At 40.1% G+C, this 26110-nt stretch overlaps 1 protein-coding gene across 1 annotated transcript in view; it reads left to right on the top strand.

Moving 5' to 3' along the window:
* RP1 (RP1 axonemal microtubule associated) overlaps nucleotides 1–26110 on the top strand; it is a 264400-nt gene that overhangs the window by 232687 nt on the left and 5603 nt on the right. The window contains exons 48-55 of the mRNA XM_043507860.1: nucleotides 14267–14465; nucleotides 15981–16040; nucleotides 16353–16531; nucleotides 17484–17706; nucleotides 21676–21830; nucleotides 21975–22050; nucleotides 23795–23873; nucleotides 24082–24370. Of these exons, the coding sequence (XP_043363795.1) occupies nucleotides 14267–14465; nucleotides 15981–16040; nucleotides 16353–16531; nucleotides 17484–17706; nucleotides 21676–21830; nucleotides 21975–22050; nucleotides 23795–23873; nucleotides 24082–24370 (1260 nt within the window). The remainder of the gene's footprint in view (nucleotides 1–14266; nucleotides 14466–15980; nucleotides 16041–16352; nucleotides 16532–17483; nucleotides 17707–21675; nucleotides 21831–21974; nucleotides 22051–23794; nucleotides 23874–24081; nucleotides 24371–26110) is intronic.

Here is a 26110-nt window from a genome sequence, read left to right as displayed (position 1 = left end):
GGACCAAATTTTAAGTCCCTGCTCCTAACCTTGGGAGTGTGTTAGCTGTTCAAAGAAATGATCATCCAAATGTTTTAACAAGGGAAAAACAACTTATTTTCTCCTACACTTATTCTTGGACACATTGAATCATTTTGGCTGTTTTTCCAAAATATATCACCCTGAGGCAGACACCCAACATGGAAAATTTCAGACAAGATTTGGCAAAGTAAGTAACAACTGAAAACAGGTTCTTATAATGGGAAGTGTTGGGCAAACTTAGGAGGGGTTATGAACCCCAACTATTGTATTATGGATGTGGATCAACCTTCTGGAACTTTCAGTGTAGAGCACACAATTCTTTTTTTCCCCCTTAGGTTAAAAAATATTATGCAATAAAGAAAATATAGGGCTTTTTTGTTCCATTTCCTTCTGCTGGCTTCAGCCTCCCAAAGGATAAGGCCAGTTTGAGAAAAAGCGGACCAAGATAAGTACTGGAAATCAGTACCAAACTATTGGCATGATCCTGTATGGTGGGGAAGTTCTCCAGTAAGTTCCTGAGAACCCTCAAATCCTATTGACTTCCGTGGGAGTTCAGTGCTCAGTACATTGCTGTACTGGGCCCTATTTGAGACAATTGTTCACAAGACAGCCTAAGAGGTCTAGAGAATCTTTGTCAGTGTTGGGAGCAGCCAGTTGTAGATCAATGTCCTGGGTTGTGACAGATGCAGTCCTGTCTTCTAGCTTTTGAAACTGAGAATGTGGTTCACTGATAGCTGATTTCCTGGGCCAGCACATTTGAGAGTTCAAATCCTGTTTAGCTCTTAGGTGAAAATGAATTTGATGTGTCCTCTGTTGGATATTTCTGTACATCATATAGCCACTACTTGAGTGGACACCTTTGGTAGGCTAAAGAGAGGCCCAGAACTGAAAAAGGAGAAATGTTGCATGTCAGAATGGAGGCTGAATTGGCAGAGTTTCACTGCATGGGGGAAGCTTTCATGGTGTTTGCCTATGCTGTAGGGTGGCAAAAGATATGCCTGTTTTCTACCACAGGAAGCAAAGCAAGCATGTTCCTTTTGTTTCATTATTTGATTTGGCATAGTGTAGGAGGAATGTATAAATGTAACATAGTGTTCATACATTTCTAGTGAAACTTGGTAAATATTAACATACGTTTATTCTAGAGCCTGGCATGAAATTGTTATGTCAATAGATGAATGATTAATAACTATAAAAATCAAATTCTCTTGATTTTGCTTCACGTCCAGTGAAAACAAAATTGTTGCAATAAAGATGGTATATGAATCTTGTAAACAAGAAGGGATACATGGAATCTGTAGGTAAGTTTCCTGCCTTAGCAGCAACATTTTTTTCATTTCATGTTCTTGGAAATTTCCATATGCTTTCTTCCACTTATAAATAAGGCTGTCAAATGTGGAGGGCCTCTTTCTAGACCAACACAGTCACATATTGTGCTGAGAGCATCCCTTCAGTTACAGAATCTGGACATCGTGGGGTGTGGTATTTTGGAATACAACAGTCATGAAATTTGTATGCTGAACCTTAACAGTTAGTCTGACATTTTAAAATATGCTTTTCCTCACAATATTTCCCCTCCTGACTATACAGTATCTGCTGGTGAACTGGAATAGTATTTCTATTAGAAATCAGATCAAAATATGGTATTAGTCCAACACAATGTCAGGATGGTTATAAACAACTGCTAGGTGATGCAGAAATGTACAGTAAATAAAAAGTATTCAAATGGATTGCCAATGGATGGAAGACATGGACCTCTCATTCAGCCAGATCTCTTCTTCACCAGAGCTGGACATCATCTGTTGGTTACATGATAATTAAAGACTGGATTAATTTTTAAAATTTCAAAAATTCCCTTGTATCTTTCTAGAGGCCAAGTTTTACCCTTATGAATCAAATGAAGAACTGATCAGGTGGTAGAGAAATTCATTTACATGAACTCCTCACTTCCAATAGCTCCCCACAGCTGACCATATGCCCCAGGGGGAAAAATCTTTCAGTTGTAGAGCCAAGTTTCTGATGATCTTTAATCATCCATTCAAGTAAATAAATATCTGATTCTGTGAGGAGCTGAGTGTCCCCAACTCCCTATAACTTCAATATCTTGAGGTGTCTGATGTCCTCTCCAGAAGGATCTAGGTGGGGGAATGTGATGGGGTGATCTGCCACCTTAAGGATAGTGGTGTCTAGGGGTCAGCCCATCCCCATCACATGGTATGGTCCCTTTTAGATTTTGGGATGTCTGATCTACAAATACTGGAGAAATATTGGGAGAGAGGAAGATGGTCCTGGAAATAAGTAGAGTTCAGGAAGAATCCCTTTTTGGGTATGTTCACACAGATCGCAGCAGTGAGCCTCCCACCCGGGTCAATGGACTCAGGCTAGCAGGGCTCACACTAGCACTCCAAAACTAGCTATGTAGACAGCACTTTGAAATTGCAGTCAGGCTGGAGCTTGGGTTCTGATGCCCTCCCGCTGCCCTTGGCTTCAGAGCTTCAAATAACTTCAAAGCATTGTCTAAACAGCTATTTTTAGAGCTCTAGTGCAAACCTCACAAAGCCAAGTCTCTCAATCTGTGCTGTGCTGCTACTGCGGGCAGTGTAGATGTACTCATTAAGGGTCTGGAACCAGAAACCTTGCAGAGTGGGCAGGTCAAAGCTCCCCTCTTTCCCAGCTAAATGGGATGAGCTTTGGGAAGGGGACCAGCAAGTATTTTGCCTCCTCCCTCCTAGCAAGGCAGACACCAGCAGGAAAAGGCTGTCCTGCTGAGCCTTCTAAACTGGATGGCCAGTTGAGAATGTGTGCCCAGCTGCAGGAGAAGGTGGCTAAAGTCTTGCAGCTGATTTGAACCACGACCCCAGCTCCATGAAGAAGAGCTGGGGAAATTTCTGTCTGAAGGAGGGAGATACTGACCGCCCTAAGGCAAGAGGCAGAGGAACTGTGTGAAATACAACTCCAGCCCCCAGAAGGAGGGTCTGATAGGGAAGACTTCAGTCTGAAGGAGAAAAATACTGACTGCCTTAAGGCAAGAGACAGAAGGCCTGTTCAAAATACAACCCAGCTGCTTCAGAGCAGGGCTTGAGAGCAGCTTTGAAAAAGCACCTCCATAGCTAGCTAAGAAGAAGGTGTGAGGGACCATTGACCCAAGATGGGGATAGCAGAGTCCACAGAATGGGTGAAGACACTAACAAACATGGAAAAAGTACGAGCAGTCCAAGGAAGCAGAAAAGGGATTGAAGGAACAATCCATAGCCACCTAAAACAAGGTCCCAGGTGCTGGAATGCAAAGGAGAGAGCAGGCCTGTGTTCCCCTACATCTCCCTCAGACCAAGAGTGGAAGTACAGGTCTCAGGAATGAAAGAGGCCAAAAAAACATGTGAATTCTGGACAGAGGCTGAGGGCCTGGCTTACAAGCCACAAAACTTTGGGTTTTTCTTACTTTGGACTTTTCTGTTAAACCCAAAAGGGGAAGGGACTGAGAGGTGACTTAGTTGGAGGACTAGGCTCCAGAAGCAGCAGGCCATTGTGGAACCAGGAAAGACAAAGCCACAGAGTAAAAGAACCCCTGCCGCACCATGTCCTGACATGAGGGGCCATCTTGGCAGTAAGTGCGTGCCAAACAGGGAGTCAGCCTGATCTTTTCTCTGGTCTGCATTCATCTTTATACAGTAGTCTGTTGGAAGCCTAATACTATTTATTCATCATTTGTGAGAGACTTTAATTCTCACAGATTTTCAGGCTATTAGTATTGTCTTGAACCATGTGCAGACATTGTGTAAACTTCAGTGCCCAGCTCTGTCCTAACCGCTTGATTTTGACCTGCGGCCCCACTGCTATTTCTTTCTAAAGTCTACCATTTTGAACTGATGTGCTCCTGGGGTCCTTTCTATGCACTGTTCTGCAGGTTGGATAAATGTTCAATCAGATGGCTGAGAATTATCCATATTTTTGTCTTTCAGCATGTGATTTCTTTTCAAACTAATCCCGCACCGCAAAATAATCCAAATGTTACACATCATATATTGAGATTAAAACAAATATTTAAAGATCTACCACTTTCATGTACAATGGATATAAGGATTAAACTACTTTAAATTTTTGAAAAAAGAAAATCTCCATGAACATTTTTAACTCATATTATTCTATTGGTTGTTGGAAGAAGATTATATCTTTTCTCCTGCCCTATATTTAGGCACCAACCACTCAGATTGGTACCATGGAAACTGCAGCACACACAAAAATTGTTAGCAAGAGGTGATTGTTGGTGTTCAGTTTCATTGCTTGTTTATGGATTAAGAATTGTCAATTTTTAAATATTACTTTAGGAAAAAAAAGCACACCTAGTGGAAATGGACTAAAAAGTGGACATCATATCGGAAGCACAATGATGGTCACCATGAAAAAGTCGTCATTTGTCAGCAGTGTCATACCATGATATATCTCAGGATATGTCTACACAGCAGCAGGGAGCATGCTTCCCAGCACATGTAGACGGATGTGCTAGCCGTGCTTGAGCTAGTGGGCTAAAAACAGCGGAGTAGCCCACGGTAGTGTGAGCAGCACCTTGGGTTAGCCACCTGAGTACAAAGGTACTCAGATCCTGTAGTTATGTACTCAGGTGGCTAGCCGGAGCTGCTGTCAGTCTGCCCTAGCTACACTGCTGTTTTTAGTGCACTAGCTCAAGTAGTGCTAGCCTGCATTTATCTACCCATGCTGGGTAGTATGCTTTCAGGTGCTGTGTAGATGTACCCTTAGATACCACAGTTTGCTAACCATGGGCAACATGCTGGCTCTCATGAGAAGTGTACCCAGTATAATAACTATAAAATTGCAAAGTGCTGTTGATCCAAATATCACGTATGACCCAAGTTACAGTAGTCAGCAACCATGATGGCTCGGATTCCAGGCCATTGAGTGAAAGGGATAATAGGACAGAGGCCAGGAATCACTGTGAAACAGACACAATGGAGGGTAGGATGGTGGAGGAGGTGGTTGTTAAAAAAATTATTTGAGGAGGGGAAGAAAGATATAGACTTTAACTACAGCAAACGTAAGTCCAGAGTTATAGGAGTCTGTGCAAAAAGTCAGGCCGCTGCCAGGCTTCACAGCAACACACAATTTGACAGTGTAGTGCACCCCTCTTCTATTGGAGTAGAGCAGTCACCCACTAGACAGGCCATCGATAACCTGATAAGGAATTCATACAACTCTGTGCAACTTAGTGAAGACATAAAGCATTCCTCCTTCTCTTCCACTGTAGCCTCTGCAAAATCTGGGCCAGTTGAACTGTTCAGGATGGTAGGTTAACTAACCCAAATCTTTTTCATATGATTTCATGCTCTTTAAACCTCCTGCTATTGGGAGTTCTCTTCCTCAATCACAGAAAACCCTAATCAAATCTGAGATAATCAGTCCAGCACTGTGGATGTAGAGGTAGAGTAGCAAGGGAAAACGGTGCTGCTTACACTGACCCAGTTTGGGCCAGTCTTCCAGGGAAAGGCTTGAAAGCAATGGGGAAAATGAGTCTCTGTTGCCATGAGCAAATGGTTCTGTGCCCCTTATAGTTAATGAAAGATAGTAGGGAGTACAAGTCGCACCAGTGCCAAGTACAGAGGTAATATAACCTCTCTACTCCCACTCCATATTTCCCTGTTTATACATCCAAGAATCCCATTTACCCTTTAGTCACAGCTGAGAGCTCACATTCAACTGGTTACCTGCTTTGACCGACCCCCACTCTCAAGTATTTTTCAGAATCACCATTTCCCAGGGTAGCATCCCTCAACCTGTAAATAAGCCTCAAATTCTTTGTTGCTAGATGGTTGACTTTACATTTGACCTTGTTGAAAATCATATTGTTTGCTTGTGTCCAGTTTACCAAGCAATCCAGAAGGCTCTATGCCCACAATCTATCTTCTTCATTATTTACCGCTCTCCAATCTTTGTGTAATCTGTAAATGTTATCAGATTTTATATTTATACCTTTTTAACGTATTAGCACCACATTAGATTTCCTTCAATCTTCTGGAACTTTCCCAAGTTACAAGACATAATGGAAAAAAATCAACATTAATGCTGCAGAAAGCACCTTGCCCAGTTCTTTCAAAACTTTTGGATGCAAGTTATCCATATCTCCTGATTTTAAAAAGTCTAATTTTAGTAGCTGCTGTTTACTATCCTCCTGAGTTACAGTTGAAATGGAAAGTATTCCATCAAAATGATCTGATGGCACCATCTGTCTTTTTCCCAAAAACAGAACAGAAATATTTATTGAACACGTTTGTCTTTTCTGCACTATTATTGACAATTCTACCATTTCTGTTTTGTAATGGACCAATACTGTTGTTAGGATTCCTTGTGTTCCCAACACACTTTAAAAATCCTTTCTATTGTACTTAACTCTTCTGGCCACATGTTTCTCCTTGTGTCCTTTTGCTTCCTTTATTAATTCTCTACAGTTCCTAGCTTCTAATTTATATTAATTGCTATCGACTTCCCTTTTTTTCCATTTGTTATATATATATGTAATAGTATTATTTATAACTGATTTCACTGCCCTTCTAAGTCAGGCTGGTCTTTTAAGCAGTGTATCCCTCTTTTTTTTTTTTGTGGCTTTTGGGGCATCCAGTAGAATGTTCTTAAATAGGTCTCAATTATCATTCACATTTTTCTATTTAAATTCTTTCTCCCAGCTGATTTGGCTCATAATTGTTTTCAGCATTGTGAAATTGGCCCCTGTATTGTACCAAGTATGGCTATTATTGGTTTGTACTTTGTGTTCTCACATAATAAATGTAATCAAGTCCCGGTTACTAACACCTAAGCTACCACTAATGTTTAGTTCTGTGATCAAGACAAGGTCCAATATAGAGTCCCCCTCCCATGCTAGATGCAACACTTTCTGAGTTAGATGATTGTCATAGTTAAATTTTAGAAATTCCCAGGATGTTTTAATTCTGGCAGCTTGAGACCTACAGCTTATGTCACTCAAACTGAAGTCTCCCATGAACTTTTTTCCCCTACACATTATAAATAGGTGCGTGTCTTCCTGTTCTCTCATGTGATTTGGTGGTCTATAGCAGACACCATCTAGAACCCTATTCTGTGCTTTATCTGTTAGGACATTTATACATAAGCATTCAAGATCATTTGTTTCTGAGTTGTGACCCAGAAACAGGTAATGCCATTTCTGATATAGAGTGTCACTTTTATCCCCTCTGTCCTTTCTACCAGGGATTTTAACCTCCCAGTCATATGAATTTTCCCACCAGGTATCAGTAATACCAACTAGAACAAATTTGTGCTCATAAATGAGCAATTCCAATTCCTCTTGTTTGTTATCCAGATGCCTAGAATTGGTGTTGAGGTAATTTAAAGAATTTCTTGAACCACAAATTCTAGTAAGATGCTTACTGCTCATGTTCCAATGCCATTTGATGTTAAGAATAAATTAAGGAATGGTGTTTTCATTGGAAAATGATGATTTGTTAGCTCCAAAAATTCTGCAGGCAAGTATCAATTTTGACTAAATTCTAATGGAAACAAGCATGTTTCTGATGGAAACCTGCCTGCCAGGAAAATTCAACAACTGACTGGCTTTGTGCCAGCACGGAGGCCCTGAAAGCCCCAGCTCCCAAGCTTTCAGGCTCATAACTCCTCAGCACCCTGGTCTCCCAGGGCTTCAGGGTCCCTGGCTCCTCAGCAGCCTAGAAGTCCCCAGCTCCCTGTGTGGCAAGCTACTCAGGCTCTGAGCAACTTGAGAAAGCTTTGGGAACATTTTGAAAAAGTCTAAATGAAATGTCATTTCAACGAAACGTTGGAATTCCTGTTCTGTGGGAAATTCCGCACTTTCCCATTTTCGTTCTGTTTTGGAACAACATATTTGTTTTTAAATTTCAGAGTTTTCTGTGGAATGGGAATTCCAGGTTCCAGCCAGCTCTAGTTAATAATGTCAGCCTCCTGAGCAATAAAAATGTCTCCTCCTCCTGGCCCTGAATGGGACCTGCTGCATGTTCTTGTTTAATCAGAAATCTTCTCCCACTATTCTCTCCACAAACACACATACCATTGCTGATATATTTCATTACTAGTTCTTTTCAGATCCTGGATAACTCAAACTCCATAGTTTGCCTGGCACTAGATTTTGAGACAGATGAAGGGAGAGGTCATATACTGTCTCCTAGGCTTGCAGATACAGGCACAAACTGAATGACTTTGTAGGGGGACTGTATTCATTTGAACCTGACCTTCATGCTCGTTTTGACACCTGTATTCTATTTTCTTTCAGTTATGTTCTTTTCTCTTTTGTATAACATAATCTGTAGGTATGAAAGGCAAAATTCTGGAATTAATTATGGCATTAAAGATATTGGAAATCTGAGGATATTGGTCTCTGTAGTAGTTGTTCATTATAGTAAATTCATTTTACTTAAATCCTGGGCCAAATGCTTTTATAACGTAGTTGGATTGCAATTACTGCCACTTATTGTAATGTGCCACGATTCCTTCTGAAACATTATTGTTGTTTTTATCATGAGAAAAATCTTGTTTTAAAAAAAGATTCAGTGTCTGTCAAATTAAGCAAAGGGTTCAGGGTTCTCTTTTTTCCTCTTATCTTGTGGCAGACAGATGAACTGAGATAATGATAGGAATGCAGAAGCCTCTAATTTTCACTTAAAAGGATTTTGCTTTTTTGTATACTGGGAGAGAAACATTTTAAGGTAATTTTGGATGAAAGTTGAACCCAAAACAACTCTGAGTTTGGGAAAGATAATGTCTGGATCTTCTGGGGATTAATAAAAATCAGATTCTAAAAGAAAACATTGTACAAATCAGTGAGAACCTGAAAAGTGAGGAATTAGCAAGAACAAATCCGTCTTGTGAGTTTCCTGCATGTACGAGTATTTCACAGTCACTGAGATTCAGAATGTAAAGACCTGATTTCAATGTGTCTCAAACTAGTAAAACTCTGACTTCAGTGAAGCTTCTCCAGATTGAACAAGTGAAATCAGAATAATCAGGCCTCAAATCAATGGATTTGCAAATCTCAGCAGAAAACATTCCTCCTTTAGATGCTCCCAGCTTCTTCTTTAGTGAAAGCCTATTTAAATGAGTAACATTAAGAAGATGGGAAATCACTGTGTATGCACATTTTTGAAATTAAGCATATGGTGTGCCTTGACTTGCCACTTTCAGTTCTGCTGGGAATATTGTCACTAACCAACCATCAAGTCTGAACTACTGAGAATATGAAAAGATTGGTATTTATAAAGGTAAACATTACACAGAGACTATTTAGTCAAAAGCTGTTGCTGCTGTTGCAACAGCTATTGCTACTACTACAAACAGTAATAAAGCTTCCAGTGCTGACATTGAGCAGTGCTGGGTAAAGTTAACTCAGGTTACAAAGTTTAAAATTTGAACCCTAGACCACCACAGCAGCACTTAAAGGTGATCTGCAAAGGATTTCACAAAAATTGGGCTTGCATTCTCTTTTTCTTGTTTACAATGGATAAAAGAAGGCCTGAAATGGTTGGTTGCTTGCTTGCTTGTTTTTGAAGGCATTCTTCTCTTCACTGCCTACTTTTTTTTTTATCTGAACAATATCAGGACTTTCAATTCTGGTCTTTCCTGGTTTTTCTGGAGAAGGTGTTCTGGGTCTTAGAGGATGTATAGAGTTAGCTCTTGTATCTTAATTCAGGGCTGCTCAACCTTCAGTTAAGACTTCATTTCTCCAAATTTAATTTTTGATGTTAAGTGGAATTATTCATGTACGCACAATTACATGGTGTGAATGTGCTGATAAAAATGAATATATATTCTGCTCAATAGACAATGTCTAGTTTTCAGTGGTTAACACAACTTTTCTCCATTCAGATCTGAGTTCCAATTATGTAGTTAACTACAATGCACTTTTTTTCTGGGGAAAAAACTAAAGAAAAAGTTTAAAAATTCCTAAAATCCCCTATCTCCTGTGTGCTCTTTGTCCCTCACTTTCGTCATGGAAGAATCAAATCTCCAGTAAGTCAGCCCATCCTATTTCCTGTTCATAAATTAAGGAACAGAAACAACACCACATGGCATAGGAGATGAGTCTCACAATTCAAATATTGAGTATCCAAAGGGACAGTCTCAGTGAACAAGTCATGAGCAATCCATAGGTTAAATGAATCCACATAAAAGATTTGCTGAACATGTGGATAGTGACTTATTTTTTAAAATGTCCTTTAATGTCAATCATAGTCATGGACAAAAAACTGGATTAAATCTTCCGGATATTGTTGTTTGCAATGTTGTTGTAGCTGAGTTGGACTTGGGATATAAGGGGGACAAAGTGGGTGAGGTAATAACTTTTGTTAGACTAGCTCCTGTGGATACAAGAGACAAGCTTTCGAGCTAATTGCCAAAACCTGAAGAAGAGCTCTAAGGAGCTCAAAAGTTTATCTCTGTCACTAACAGAAGTTGGTCCAGTAAAAAATATTATCTAGTCACCCACCTTGTCTCTAGCAAGGTGTTCATTCACCTCTAATAACGATAGTTGTTGGCCATTTTGTTCTCACTTTTAATTCATTTTTTTTACTATACTTAAGCTTATTTTGTCACTCAAGCTTTCAAAAGTATACCTAAAGGTAAAATGTGCTCTTGTTTATGATGTGAGTTTACTCCAGCTCTCACAGCTCTAGATATTAATTACTCAACCCACAGTTTATTAAGTGTCTGAATCTCTTACTGATCTAACCATCCCTGGATTCCTGAGATTCTGAATATTTTAAGACGAGTGCATCAGGATTAAAGGGATGTCACAGGGCGACTGACCCATTTAAGGAGAGATGGGGCCACTCACGCCTCTGCCATAATTAATTAGCTGCTTACCAGCTGGAGGGGCAGGGCTAAGAGATCTGGGAGGGAGCTTAAGGGACACTTGGGCCTTATAAAAAAGCGGTGTGAGGTCAGTCTGGGAGTGGGCAGTGAGTAGGCTCTTGTGGAAAGCCCTGGGCCAGTGCCTGCAGAGGGCTGGGTACTCCAGAAAAACCAGCTTTGTGAGCCCCTTGTTTTATACTGGGGCAGGGAAGGAGGTAAGGAACAGAGCTCAGAAGGGGCTGAAAACAGTACTCCAGTGGAACTAGCCTCAGGGCTGCTGCTCTATCCTAGAGCCAGAAAGACTCGCACAGGAAGTCCAGAAAGGGGCTGGGAACAGGGCCCAGGTGACAGGCTGAAGAGAAGTCCCAAAGGGCAGAAGAACCTTTTTTGTTTCTTGGGACTTTTGGTGAGACTTTTTGTTACCCTGGAAGGAATTAAGTTTGTCTATGACTTGGCTGGAGGTCTATGCCACATCTCAAGCAAACACCACACACAATTCAATGTGTGGAGAGCTGAGGAGACCCACCTTGGGGAAGGAAACTGAGGCAAGGAGCTCCGGAAGCACCGCGCTCAGCCAGTGGAGCGCATTACAGAGTGGCCACGTCTGACCACAAGGGGATAGAGAAATTATGGAATATGGTGACTAACCCAAAATGAACTTCAGTGTGTTCAGACAGGTTGACTGAGGCGGCCTAAAGATATAAATCTTTTCAGAAAAAAATGGTGATTTGGAAATGAATGTCATAAATCATTATTTTATATTTCCCTGAGACAGTAATGGAAGAGTTGCTGAGTTCTTCAGCATATTGAAGACTTTTTCCTTTAAATTGCAGCCTCTGATCCTGCAAACACTTCTGCATGTAATTTCAATGGGACTACACATATGCTCACTGTTAAGCGTGTGCATAAGTTTTTCCAAGATCAGGGCTGTATTTTTCAACATATATTTTATAAATTTGGTCTTCTCCCATAAACAAAGGTTTGAAAGTAATGAAGGAAGTGAGTCATTTGCCAAATGAAATTTGTTATATGCCTCTCTTAATTAATAATGCATAGTAGGGGACACCAAGGTTCATTTGGTTCTGAGTTTATGAATAACTCCCTCAGTATCAACAGCCATCTGAATATGTGTTGGCCAAGAAACCATCATCCAGCAATGATGAGCTCACCAACTCCCACTCCTCTTGCAGTTTCTATAGAGAAAGTCTCTAAGTGTGGCTGTTTGGTACATTTATTCTTCTTCAAGTGCTTGTCTCTCTGTGAAGTGCACTTGAGGTTGTGCATGCGATCTATATGCCCAGGACCAGAGAATTTTTCTTAGCGGTGACCATTTGGTCCACCCATGGGCCACTGCTCTCCTTGTGCTCCACACCAAGGGTTTATAAAAAGGCTGCTGGACCACCACCATTTCAGTTCCTTCTCACCTCTCATCGTCTGGAAGAGACACTCAGTATCTGTAGTAACTTCTTTGCCCTTTCTCTGTAAATAGTTAAAAATTTAGTTAGTTGTAGTTACTTTGGTCTAACTTATTGGGACAGATTGTTAGGGTTTGGTCCCTCATTTCCCCCCCCCCCCCCTTGGGGTAGGAGAGCAGTCCCCATCCCTCCTGCCCTGTATTCTCTACTGGCAGCAAAAAAAGCATGCCAATGATCCCTGGCTTCAAGATGTGCATGGACTGTCAGAAGCCCTTCATGGTAGTGAATGATCATAAGGCCTATTTGTACTGCCTGTGTAAGACTATGCCCTTTCCCGGTGCAATATCAACAGATCATTCGTGAGGAGGACCAAGCAGCTGAGAGAGTTTTGGCTCAGAAGATTCCTCATGGAGAAGTTCATGAGAGTGGGGCTGGACTGTGACTAGGGAAACCACCCAGTTCATCAGCCTCCTTTAAGAATGTACCTATTGTTAACCTCTGCAGAGCAGCAACCTGAGGTTTCGTGCACACCTTCACCAGATGCTATGCACTGGTACATGCAGATGGCTTCTATGCCTCCCTGGGCAGGGCAGCTCTGCAATCTGTAGTGATATAGAATTCCAGGCATCCCCCTCCTCAGGACGGACGCTGCTTGTGAATCATTTGAAGTGCACTGCACATGGGGATGAGCACTTGAAGAAGAGGGAAAGGTTGCACTTTTTGTAGTAAGTAAAGTTGTTTAAGATGTATTATCCCTATGTCTAGTGCACTACCCATCCTCCTTTCTCACTGCCTCAGTTCCCTTAGTGTGGCCTAGTGGAGAAAAAGGAACTGAAATGGTGGAGGTCTGGCAGCACTCTTTAAACCCTGAATGTTAGCATGAGGAGAGTAGGGATGCATATGTGGACCAAATGCACACTACTAAGAAAAATTCTTCAGTCCTGATCGCATGGAGCGTATGCACAACCTAATTAGTGCACCACAGATAGGGGCAATACATCTCAAAGAACTCCAGTTACTACAAGCTGAATATACTTTCCTCCCTAGGTAAGATAACCACCCCAAAGGCTTTTATTTCCACTACTCCTATCCCCCCAGTCCTACTTCTTCTTCTCCACGGTGTGAATCTTGGGGTGTGTTTTGCCCACAACAAATTTTAATTTTTTTTAAATTGCACCTCTAGAAAATATTGTTAGAGGTTTGAGGAGAAAATCTTAGCCGTGAGGGATATTAGGCATCCGAATGATGTGCCTGGGAAAGCAGAGGTGTTTTAGCAGTATGTAGGGGCAAGGTTGCGGAAGACTGGCGAGGAGCAAGTGGTGGATTGAGTACGTGACTGGATGTAAGCAGAGGATGCAGTCAGTTTCAATGAACTTTATCCGACAGACCCTGCCAAAAGATACCGTAGCATAGCTCAGCATATTTTTTGCCTGTAAACAAGTCAGTTTAATCACAAGCATAAATTATATATGTAAGAATGTAACCAGCTGTTGACCCCATGTAACTCCGAGATAAGCACGGAGAATATAACACTGCAGAGGACTCCCCCCGGCGGAGTCCTGCCTGGGCAGCTGTCCTGAATGGCTACAGTCCCCTGCAGTCCCTCCACGCGTCCTAGGGGCTCCCCACGCAGATTGGAGCCTAAGTTCTTCCTTCAATAAAGCACAGTTTACTATTCTCAGGCCTGAGTGTCATCCTTTCGCTGGTATCTCTCCCCTTTCCTCCCCCCCCACCCTTGCAGGCACATAGTAGATTAGAGAAAACACACGTGGTGCTCTTGCTCCTTGCACAAGTTTGGCTTTTTTAAGCCCTGTCATCTCTGATTTGGTTTGTATTTTACTGAATTAGCCTGAAGATGCTGTGCCTCGGTCTCCTCTCACTTTCGCCTGACTCGCTGTTCTGTTTCACTGTATTTCACATTGGTGGCTCTGGTTCCATACTCGCTTATTTGTTGACTTTGCCTGTTTCAGGTGGATGTTTTCCGGGTGGAAGCAGTAGATGTTGGGTCTCTGCAGGAGTTGGTTGTAGATAAAGGAAAAGGCTCTGACTGGCAGTTGGAGAAGATTATTGTGCACGAGCCAACATTTGCTGGGACAAAGACACTGTTTATGGCTCAAACATGGTTAAAAGATGGGAAAAAATCTGCCTCAGTAGCTCTAAAAGCTACAGGTAAATATTATTTTAGAAATATATTATTTACTAAGAAACTAATTCAAAACTCCCAAATGCAGTTACATTTTCTCTTTCCATAACAAGTCATAGTATCAGATACTTTAGTATCTCATTGTAATTAAGAAGGAACTACAATCTCTGAAACTGTTCAGTTTTAGTACTGTTTGATAATCCAGTATTTTACAGGGTGCTAATTTCTCCTCTGTTAGTCCAGATTTATATTGAGGCAAATGAGAACAAAATCTGGCCCACTCTCTGTAATTTGTTGTCTCCCCAAGTACCAATTATATTTTGTCCCTTATGACAGGATAATGTTTTTAAAAGTTGCTGCCTACATTCCCGTGATGTTTAAATCCTGCCCTCTGCTGTTTTGCCAAGCAAGAAGGCTAGGGTTATATAGTTGTCCCCACTGCATTCAAGTAGTAGACGAGAATGTCTCCGTAGTATTCAAGATGGCTGTCTAACAGACAGAACATTTTCACGCTATAGAATATATGTTGGAGGTGGGTGTAGAGAGCATGTCTCTAGCTAGAAACAGGTTCAGTGATATTATGCTCCTGTTCAGAAAAGCAGTAAAGTACACTCCATAAATGGTCCCTTAGTCTACAATGAAATATCTTGTCCCTGCTGACAGCAATACTCTAGCAGAAGCCACAACAGGCACCACAGCTGCATTGGCCATAGCAGAATTTGGCCCAAAGGCTATTATTAATTTGTTGTAACAGAGTACCATTACAATATATTTCCTTTGTTTCATCATCCCTTATCCTCCAGCCTTCTGATTCTGGAAATAAAATGAAACAAAATGTTACCTTTATAAAAGCCAATAATATGTGAGCTGCTTGAACTTTTGCTCTGAAAAAAAAAATTGAAACATTCTTGGCAAAATATAATAAGGAATAATTTAGTATCTTCAAGATTGCATAATGTTATAAATGGAGTCAAAGAATGGATATTGTTGAACTTCTATAGGAACACAAGTCTTTTCTTGGCTTCACAGAAGAAAATATTTTATGCCTGATCCAAAGCCTATTAACATCAGTAGGAGGCTTTCCATTGACTTCAGTGAGCCTTGGTTCAGGTCTTTATCGCTAATTAACGACTTATGATCTGATCCATTCCCACTGATGTTAGTGAGAGTTGATTTCAGTGGGAGCACAATTAGTCTGTTAGATCAGCTTTAAAAATATCTGATCTGTGCAGACACACCCAAATCACTGGTAGAAGAATTTGTATAAACAAAGTATGAATTATTTAAAAATGAAAACAAAATTGTCTGGATCACAACCATTCATAATATTGTGTTTGGTTTTGGCCCAGTTCATTATACAGAACAATATATAAAAGAAGATGAAGTAGAAAATCTCACTGCATTCTTCCTAGTCAAAACTTTAATCTAACTGATACAGTGCTCAGTCAACTGCTTCACCATAGATGAATACAGACATTCATTATAATTTAGACACTGTTTTACAAAAGCATTAATTTGGTTTTCAATCTTCTTTCAAATAGAAATTCAGGAGAGGAGGAGCACAGCTGTCTTGCCGTTAAAAAAACAGCAAATGAAATCAGGTAGATCTGATGCCTCAGACCCAATATTGTATTCACCAATTTAAAAATTATTATATGGGAGCTTTTTCATCACAAACTTGTAATTATGTTTACCAGTGCTGGCAGTGTTATCCTCTGTGTAATATTAAGAAATAAAAATATACCTGCATATTAGTTGGTCAAAGTACGGCTAAATAATTTTGATACCCAATTAAAATGAAAATAAATGTACCTGTTTATAAATTTTATTTTGGCTCTGTTGGTGAACATATGAAAGGAAAAACATTTATAAACTGTCTTTCCTTCATCACGTTCCTTATTTCATTTGTTCAGAAGGCACATGGAGAATTTATTTCACAAAACTCTGTGAAGAAACAACAGAAGAATTTGAAAAGTCAGTGAAGAATATTTCTAAATTGATCATGATTTTTTATGGAAGCAATGGCAAGTCAAATCCAATTTCCATGACAAACGAAGTGGGCCATCAAGCTGAGGATCAAGTAACATCTGATGTAAAAATATATATACATTTCCTTACCTTTTTAGCGTCTCTTCTGAAATTGCTTTAAAATAGAGATCAGCAAATAGGGACTATAATATCCCACGTTCATAACAATTTGACATCACTTTGGGTATTCAAGAAGAGCAGAATTGGACCTTTAACTTGAATACCATAATTAATTTGTGTTTCTTTTATACTCTCGTAGCTCATGGTTATAAAGCATATTCTTTGTCAACAATTACTCAGAATTAATTACGCATATCCAAGCAATTTGTATTAACATTAAACATTTACATTTAATAGACAGTACAGTATGTAATTTGAATTTGAGTCTGGACTGATTTCTTATTAGCATATAAGGAACACCACTAAATAGGGTGACCATATTTCCCAAAGGGAAAATGGGACACCGAGCAGGGCCAGCCCCAAGTACCCTCGCATGGGGCTGGCCCCAGCTGCTTGCCTGATGGCTCTTTCATGGGGCTGGCCCCAGCTACTCGCCAAAGGCACCTCCCGACTGCCACTGATCACTCTAACCCTGCCGGTCCCACATGCAGTGGAACCCTTCCACCTCCAGCCCAACCTCTCTCCTGCATGGTGCTGGCATCTCCACTCCCCCATACCCACCCACCCCCCGCATGTTCCTCCGCACCGCACCCCACTTTTTGACAAAATGGGCATTTGTCCCATTTGCCAAAAAAGTCAGGACAGTCAGAACAGGGCTTAAAAAAGGGACTGTCCTGGCCAAAATGGGCTGTATGGTCACCCTACCACTAAAGAATAAATATGGGATTTTGGAAAGCACTCGCTGTTGTCTGATCTCCACTGCCTTTGAACTTACTGGGAGTTTTGCCGTTGACTTCAGTCGGAGCAGAATTAAGCCAATGCTGAGAACTTTTGAAAATCCACTCTTTTTTTTTAAATCATTCTGGATGTTAACTTTTTGTTTTGTTACTCCCTAGGTACATTTCCCATCTGACTTAGGGATGCTTTATAAAGTGAGATTTGGGCTTCAGAGTTTGGGAAATAACACATCCCAGTTGTCTCTTCATCACTTTAAAATGCAGAACACAGCAACCCTGGATACCTTTAGTCTCTCTATAAATAAAACACTTTCTTCTTCTCTTAATGGAGACAGATGGATTGAGCTCCCTGTAGAGTGGCCATTAAAAGCAGCACTTTCTGGTAGGTATAAATCTATATTAAAGAGATAGAATGGTCCAGAAAGTTAACACGTTCTAATAATACAACTGAAATCTTTATCAAAGCAGGATATTTTATTGTCTTCATTTAACATTTAATAAAATCTAGATCAGAATTCAAAATATATCTATTAGGGAAAACATTATTCACTTCTCTTAATTTCTGTACTATAAAGTATGCAATGGAAATATATTTTTCTCTATTGTCTATGAACATTATGAGTCATATAGAACAGCATTAGGAAATGTTCCTTTCTTTGTTTCTACTGTTTGTTCTGCTGGTGGTGGTGCTAACAACACTACTTATTATAGCTCACCTTCGAACAAGTGATTTTATTTTTTTTTTGTTTGTACAATCCAGATAATTATGCTTGTTAAAAATTAGCTCAAAATTTTTCTTATAGACACTATCTTTGTTTTAGCAAAGCAGAAGGGATCTTTTAATCTGAAACAATCTTTTCACTCTTTCATATTTTTACAAGTGAGATCGTAAGTACCTGTACAATCCCAAATGACACAAAATCAAATTTTGCAGTGTTGTTGTAGGTCCCAGGATATGAGAGACACAAGGTAAGTGATGTAGTATCTTTTATTGAACTAACTTTTATTAGAAGATACAACCTTTTGAACTACACAGAGCTCTTCCTCAGATTTAGTATTTATTAGAATATATCCTTGGCAAAACAGGCCAAATAATTTTTTTATTTAATATTTAATCAGTTTGTATTTAGTTCTTACTCAGAAGAGCATCCATTCATTTGAGAGTGGACACTGAGTCCGCTCACTAAGGACCTGATCCAAAGCCTATTGAATTCAGTGCTAGTCCTTCCGTTGACCTTATTCGCCCTTATGCCCATGATTCAGCAAGGTGCTCAGAGACATGCCTAACTTTAAGTGTGTAATCTCAGTATGATCATGTTCTTTTTCTTGAATGCTTTGGCTAGCACTAAACACTTAAATGCCATAACTGGGAATCAGAATTCATACTTCTCAGAGCTCTCTGCAGGAATGCAGAATAAGGTCTATTGTTTTCACCTTTTATACACAGAATCCAAATGGTTATTAAAAATATCTAGGCACTCAGGTGTGCCTCATGGAAGAGACTAATCGCTAAAACACACAAGTGTGTGTGTGTGTATATGTATGTATATATATATATATATATACACACACACATATACACACACAGTCAGGCAGTGTGGAATTATGAGTAGAGAGCATTGGAGTGGGACTTTGGAGACTTTGGTTCTGTTCCCAGCTCTGCCTCTGGTGTGCTGGGTGACCTTGGGCAACTCATGTCACCGCTCAGTGCCTCAGTTTCCCCATCTGTAACATAATAGATTCACAGATACTAAGGTCAGAAGGGACCATTCTGATCATCTAGACCGACCTCCTGCACATCGCAGGCCACAGAATCTCACCCACCCACTCATATGAAAAACCTCACCTATGTCTGAACTATTGAAGTCCTTAAATCATGGTTTAAAGACTTCAAGGAGCAGAGAAGCCTCCCTCAAGTCAACCATGCCCCATGCTACAGAGGAAGGCGAAAAACCTCCAGGGCCTAATGATACTAACCTCCTTTGTAAAGCATGTTGAGCTCTTCTGATGTGTCATAAATGGTAGTATTATTACTATTATATAAAATAGTGTATGTTCTATGTGTGTATATAATATTTACTACTCTCTTTTGAGAACATATTGTTTGATAACTCTTCAGGTAAGGACTGCATCACATTTGTATTTATCTGTCTCTGCATATGCCTCGGAGATCTGCAAGGAGGGATTTATAAATATATTTTGTAATCACAGTGAAGCAGAAAGGTAGTATAGCATGAAGCACATTTCCCCCCAAGTCTTTCCCTTTTTATGTCCAAGAGTGCTTTAAACAGCTCCACAACAGGTAGCACATGTGGAGTTCAAAGTGATCCTTGATGCACAAAGTTATACAGAATTTATTGTGCAAAACAGCCCTGCATCTCTGTCATATTTTTAAATCATAGACTCATAAACTTTAAGGCCAGAAGGGACCATCATGATCCCTTAGTCTGACCTCTGGCTGAGGTACTGATATCTTCAAATCATGATTTAAAGACTTCAAGTTACAGAGAATCCACCATTTACATTAATTTAAAAATGCAAGTGACCCATGCTCCATGCTGCAGACAAAGGCAAAAATAACCTCAGGGTCTCTGATCATCTGACCCAGGGGAAAATTCCTTCCCGACCCCAAATGTGGCAGTCAGTTGGACCCTGAGCATGTGGGCAAGACCCAACAGCCAGACACCAGGCAAGAATTCTCTATAGTGACTCAGAGCCCTCCCCATCTAGTGTCCCTTCACCAGCCATTGGGGATATTTGCTACTAGCAGTCGCAGATCGGCCATATGCCATCGTAGGCAGTCTCATCATACCATCCCCTCCATAATGTATCAAGCTTAGTCTTGAAGTCAGGTTTTTTGCTCACATTGCTCCCCTTGGAAGGCTGCTCATGCTCCTCCCTCCCTATTGCATATGTTCTTTGTGTCTCTTGCTCTCCCTTCCTTCCTGCCTGAATAACAGATTTTATGACTAAGTGGTTGGTTCAGCTCCATAGTTAACATCAACTCTTGGTTTCCATTTTAAACCCAGCTGTGCTCCTCCCCCCACTTTGGTCTGTGGGTGAGATGGGGAAGTACACAGGTATTCCTGCACCAGAGGTGACCAATCTAAAATGTGGCTAATTGTCACATTGCTAATTAAGCAATTAATTAATCCAATTAAGATTGTTTTGACTATAGTATAACTAATGAGGATAAATGACAGTTCTGGAACAATAAGTATAGCATCAGATAAACCACAGTTTGAAGATATTACAGTTATTTCAAATTGTTTAAATTGTATGTTTTATTCTTAAAAGGGATACATGTTATAAAATGGGATTATGAAATCCTACACCACTGATATAGTCTTCTGAGGGGATGCTGCTATCCATTTGGCATGGAACAAGAGCTACTTCCTCACCACTAAAGATGTCCCCTGTATACCAGGTGTGAAGCTAGGTCTGTGTGACCTGTGCAAAGTTTGGTTCATATAGTGAACCCTGCACGTTTTAGAGTTCACTAGACATAGAGGCTGTCAGAGGAAACAATATGCTTGCTGGTCATCCTGAACCTGGATAGCCTCTTTGCCTTTCGAAGGATGTAGGTGGCCACTCTGTGCCAGCAGGCTGAAGGGGGTTGATGAATCTGAGCTATTACCCCAAAACTACAAAAGCCTTTTGGAAGAACAAGATGCATCTGCTTCTCCAGTAGTGCAGGAGCAGCAGCAAACAATGTGACTGAAAGTTGAATATCCAGTACTTTAATATAATTTAGTTCTGTTAAGAAAATGTAAATAGATAGGGCCAGATCCTCAGCTGGTGTGACTTGATATAGCCACTTTGATTTCAATGGTCCTTTGTTAATTTACACCAGTTGAGAATCTGGTCCATAAACTTCAAACAGTTTAAAATGTACTCAGGTACTGTCCATGCTGACTATGTCCAAGGCCCAAACCACATTCAGTCAAAATTTCAAAAGTGCCCAAGTGACTTAGGGGCCTGTATCTCATTGACTTTTTTTTACTCATTATGTATTTCCCAGGTAAAAAGTATCTATTTATTCATTCCAGAATGTGGGTGTTGTTCTTAACCATGTGAAAAGGCAAATTAAACTCATGGGGTCTATTGTTTTAACCAAAAGTTGCAGACCATTCATTTGTGGGTTTGTGACAATTGCTAATGTTTGTCAAAGGGAGTTGCAGAATAACATTAAGAAAAAAGCTGGAAATGGTTTGATTGCTTCACTATTTTGTTATCTCTATCAATTTTTGAATTGTCTTATTTCAGCAGACTGTACGTTGCTGCAGTGTTAAATACCTCTGGAAAGTTGTTTTGTGGAAGTGACAGGATGTCTCTCCTTTTGATCTTGCAGTGATTACGTATCATGTAACGGTGTTTTCCAGCAATGTTCTGAACAAGAGGAATGTAGTACTTGTGACTGTGTGTGTGTGTGGAATCAATGGTGACACAGGAGACAGAATCCTTGGCTGGCCATTTCAGAATCCCCAGCAAGGAGAGGACAATGAGGTATTTCCTTTCAAAGTTATTGAAAATTTCTCCTTAAGTTCATTCATTTATATTCTATTTGTAATCTTTGTTTCTTTTCTTCCTATATAATATAGTGTATTGAATATATCTTATGATTGTATCATTGGATAATGTCTTTTGCAGTCATTTACAGCTCAGATGGATGCTGTTGACCTGGGAGAACTGCATAAAGTTGTCCTCTCCATCAGCAGCAAAACAAGTAAGTTACTTTTGCTAGATACAACTGATATCCAATGAGCCTGATGCTGCAGTCCTTGCACAGGCAAAACTCCTATTTAAGGTAATGGGTTACTGTGCACAGACTGTGAGATCAGGTCCATAGTGATTTCTTCTGGCTGTTATTAGGTTCTAATCTGACATGGCAAAGATCTAGATCTTGACTAGCTAAAATCCAAGGAATTAAAGACCACATAGTTGATTGCATCAAGGAAGTAAACTATTTCCTTTCCCAAGAAAAGAAAATGAAGCAAATTCTCTGTTATCCCAGTAAATTGTTTAGGAAAATATTAAATATAGCTCATGAAAATATAGGGAGGGGAGCACTGTCTGTCTAATGGTTAGTGCTAGGATTCAGTACTTTTTATTTATATTCTCAGCTCTGCTGACCACTCACTGTGGATCAGAGCAAGGTATTATTAATGATTACTAACGCAGTGAACTACTTTTTGGTTCAACACTTCTGTTTTGCATTCCATCTCAATAATAAAAGTTGTTGAACAGCTCAGAGTATCCGTGGGACTGACTGTTCTAAATCACTGAATGTGTCCACTAAAACTGTGCCAAAGGGTGACAGGCAAAACAAAAGAGAAAAGGTTTTTTCAAGCATGTCTGAAAATACTGTTTGGCAATGCAAGATTCTGGGGTAAAGCAGGAGACTTTATTTTTCATAATTATCTGTATAATTTATTTTTCATTTTGAAGGAGTCAGACTGTCTAGAAGTTAATCAGTAAACTGTCTGTGTGGACTCTTGGGTTTTATTCCCGACAGCCATTGACTGACTGTGATCTTGCACAAAAGGCTTGAAATCTCTCATCGCTTAAATGTGTGTTGTAATACACATTTCAGAGAGGCAGTGTCAAGCTTAAGTATGACCAGATTCTGCCACCCTTACTGATTTATAGTAGTATCACTGATTTCAGAGGGACTACTCATGTAGTAAAGTAATAAGTGCCGTGAGTAAGGGTGGTCAAATTGGTCCCTCAAGTTTATCATCTTCCTTGGGCTACGTTTATAAAATCATCCATGGACTAAGTGCTTAGTGGCTTTATTAAGATCATTAAAGCTGTTGGGATTCCTAATTTACCGAACTAGGGCAAAGGGAGGAAAATATATTTTAATCATTAAAAGCTAAATAGAGCCAATAAACTCAGCCTGAATAATGGGCATTATGTAGCTGCAGGAGCCCTGGGAAGGAATTGTGACTCAGAGTTCAATCCTTCCTCTTCTCCCCTTTTGTGCTGGGTGGGAAGTAAGTTGCAATATCCCCTTTTGGGATGCAGCTCATTTCACCCCTCTTGTCTGGCCAATACCTCTAGCTGTTGTACGAAGGAGCTCTCCTCAACCACTACCTGCAGGGAGAGTATCAGATGCACAACTCTTGCTCCCCCACCACCACCCAGTCATGCTCAGAGTCAGACCTGCATGGCCTATCCAGGGGATGGGGAGGGCCCGATGCCTTTTCAAATCTGCCTAGGATCAGAGAACAATCTTGCCCTAAACTTGAAAGTTGACATTTAGAATGGAAATCCTGCAATTAGATCATTTCAATAGGGGAAGCTATAATGGTGCAAAACTTGTGAAGCGGGCACTTTAGTTGTATTTTGATTGACTAAGAAGCTATATTTTTAGTACAATAAGAATACTGTAACTATATCATTGCCAGATTCCACATAAATCCTGGCTGTACAATTGAATATCTTAATTTTATTTTTTCTCTTTGTAGACTGCAAACTGGATGTTAAAACTTTACATTTGAAGGAAGCACTAAAACAAGAACCTGTCTACATATTTGAAGTGAATGAGTAAGCTTGGTCTTTTTAAGCTAATCTTAAAAACATCAATCAGGCAATTGATCAAAAGCGACTTTTGTTACATAGTATGTTAATTGCTGGGTATTTAGCAAAAATATCCATGCTAGAGTCTCTCTTTAGCACTCAGATAGAAATTCATGTTTTTCTAATTTAAGATATACTACAGTTTCACATTACTGTATATGGTTTTGCCTTGCAGAGTGTTCTCTCTGGATGCCCAGGAACCTGAAATAAGGAGAGAGATCCCAGTATCTTTTGTTAGCAGGAAAGGACTTAAACTCAAAAATGAAATAGATCATGCTTTAAATAAGGAAAAAAGCCCCCCGACAAGTCTGGTAGACTATATAATTAAAGTGTATACTGGTGACAAGAAGGGAGCAGGAACTGATGCCAATGTGCATGTAATTTTATTTGGGGATGAGGACTCATCTGAGTTAGTTCAGCTCTCTAAACCACTGCAACAACAAGACCCTTTTGAAAGAGGAAAGGTAAGCACTGCAGAGTCTATGTTATATGATGTGTTTGTCTCCAGATTGGACAGGTCATTCATGGTCAGGACTTTTAAGGAACTATAGCCTCCTGTTGTTTTCCAAGTCACTACATGAGACATGAGCTCAGCCATCTTTAAGTGTTTGGCTAGAAATTGTATATTAAACCCTTGATAAAGTCTCCAAAAAAAATCTCATCAAACCACCAAAACAAACACAGTCCTACATTTTAACCTTCTCACCAGAATGATCATGTGATAAAGTAGCTATTCCAGGACTTCTATTCTAATAGAAGTGAAGAATCTCTTACTTTAAGTGACTCTAAGTGCCTCTGGGGCCTTTCTGTTTCTTAGGCCCATTGCTGTGGCATCTGAATGAACCCACTTTTCTACTGGCATCATGCAAATACAAAGTGTGTTTGTGTGTGTGTTGCTGCTGTGCAAACCTGGAACACTAGTGCTTGCATTTGCATACTGGGTCGAAGTATACTACCCTACTAAATTCCAGCATTCACATTTTTTATGGAAGCTGGCACTGTAAAGAGTCCTGTCAGCCACAAATGTGGTATAGCCATATAACCAGATAAAAGGACAGCATGCATTCCGGTCAGAGTCTGATGTCCTTCTACTCCAGAACATTGTCAGGTGCTTGGCTACAGTAAGCTGAAAATCCATGTCATGTCATAGCCACAAAATATCTGCATCATGACCAAATACATGAATAAAATATTCTTTCCTCTCCCCCCCACCACCACCTTTTTTTAACACATTACACTGGCAAATACCACATAAGCATAGATCCAGTTGTCCACCCAAGACTACCTTGAACTGTTTGGTGGTGTCCTGCTGATCATGCCTGGCCTTGGAGCTTCCCATGAAACAGGAAATAGACTATCTTCCCTCCTCCGATTTTCTCCTTAATGACTCTTGACAGGTGATGACTGAGTCTAGTCTGGGCATTTTACTCTTGAGTCCTAAATCATTATCTCATACTCCATAGCTGAACTCCCAACCATCCCAAACCTTCTTCACTTACAGTTGCTCCTGAGTAGCTCTGGCCATGCTGCCTGCCAATGTCTTCTGGTGGATCTTCACCCATATGGCATCCTCCATGGGCAGAGGGTTAGTGGAGGTGGGAAAAGGTGTTGCTGCAGGCAGAAGGAGCAAAGAGAAACTAAATCTGCAGGAGCAAGCAGATTCTAACATTCACCAGCTGTCATGGTCCACTGGGACATGGGGGCAGATAGATGGAAAACCTTGGAGCAATCCAACCGCATTCCCTGAAGATGGGTGCCATGGTTGCCTTTTGATTTCTTGGAGAAATGCCTAAATGAAAAAAGTTGTTGTTTGTTCTTCCTATGATATATGAAACAAACACATATTTTGAACCAAAATGTGGAGCATTTGAGAGGTCTGACAGGAAACAGAATAAAAATCACTTATCTTTATATTCTCAGAGGCATGTTTGTGTATCATAAACCAAAAATAATAAAAGGTATTATTACTTTATCTGCTTGGCAATTCATAATGTACCAAGCAGAAACATCTCTCTTGTGTGTGGAAACCAATAAAAGGATAAGAATCATTCGAATATAACTTGAGTAGTACATCTTTCATGTAAAACTGAAGGAAGACTAGCAACACAAAGCCTATACCAAAAGACCTACATTAGTAGTAGTAATGCATTTATATTGTCAGCCATCTAGTTTTCTTCCATTCGGTTACATTTGAACGGTCTCAA

This window comes from Dermochelys coriacea, chromosome 2 (assembly GCF_009764565.3).
Source record: "Dermochelys coriacea isolate rDerCor1 chromosome 2, rDerCor1.pri.v4, whole genome shotgun sequence".
NCBI lineage: Eukaryota > Metazoa > Chordata > Testudines > Dermochelyidae > Dermochelys > Dermochelys coriacea.
This window is presented reverse-complemented; position numbering and strand designations above follow the sequence as displayed.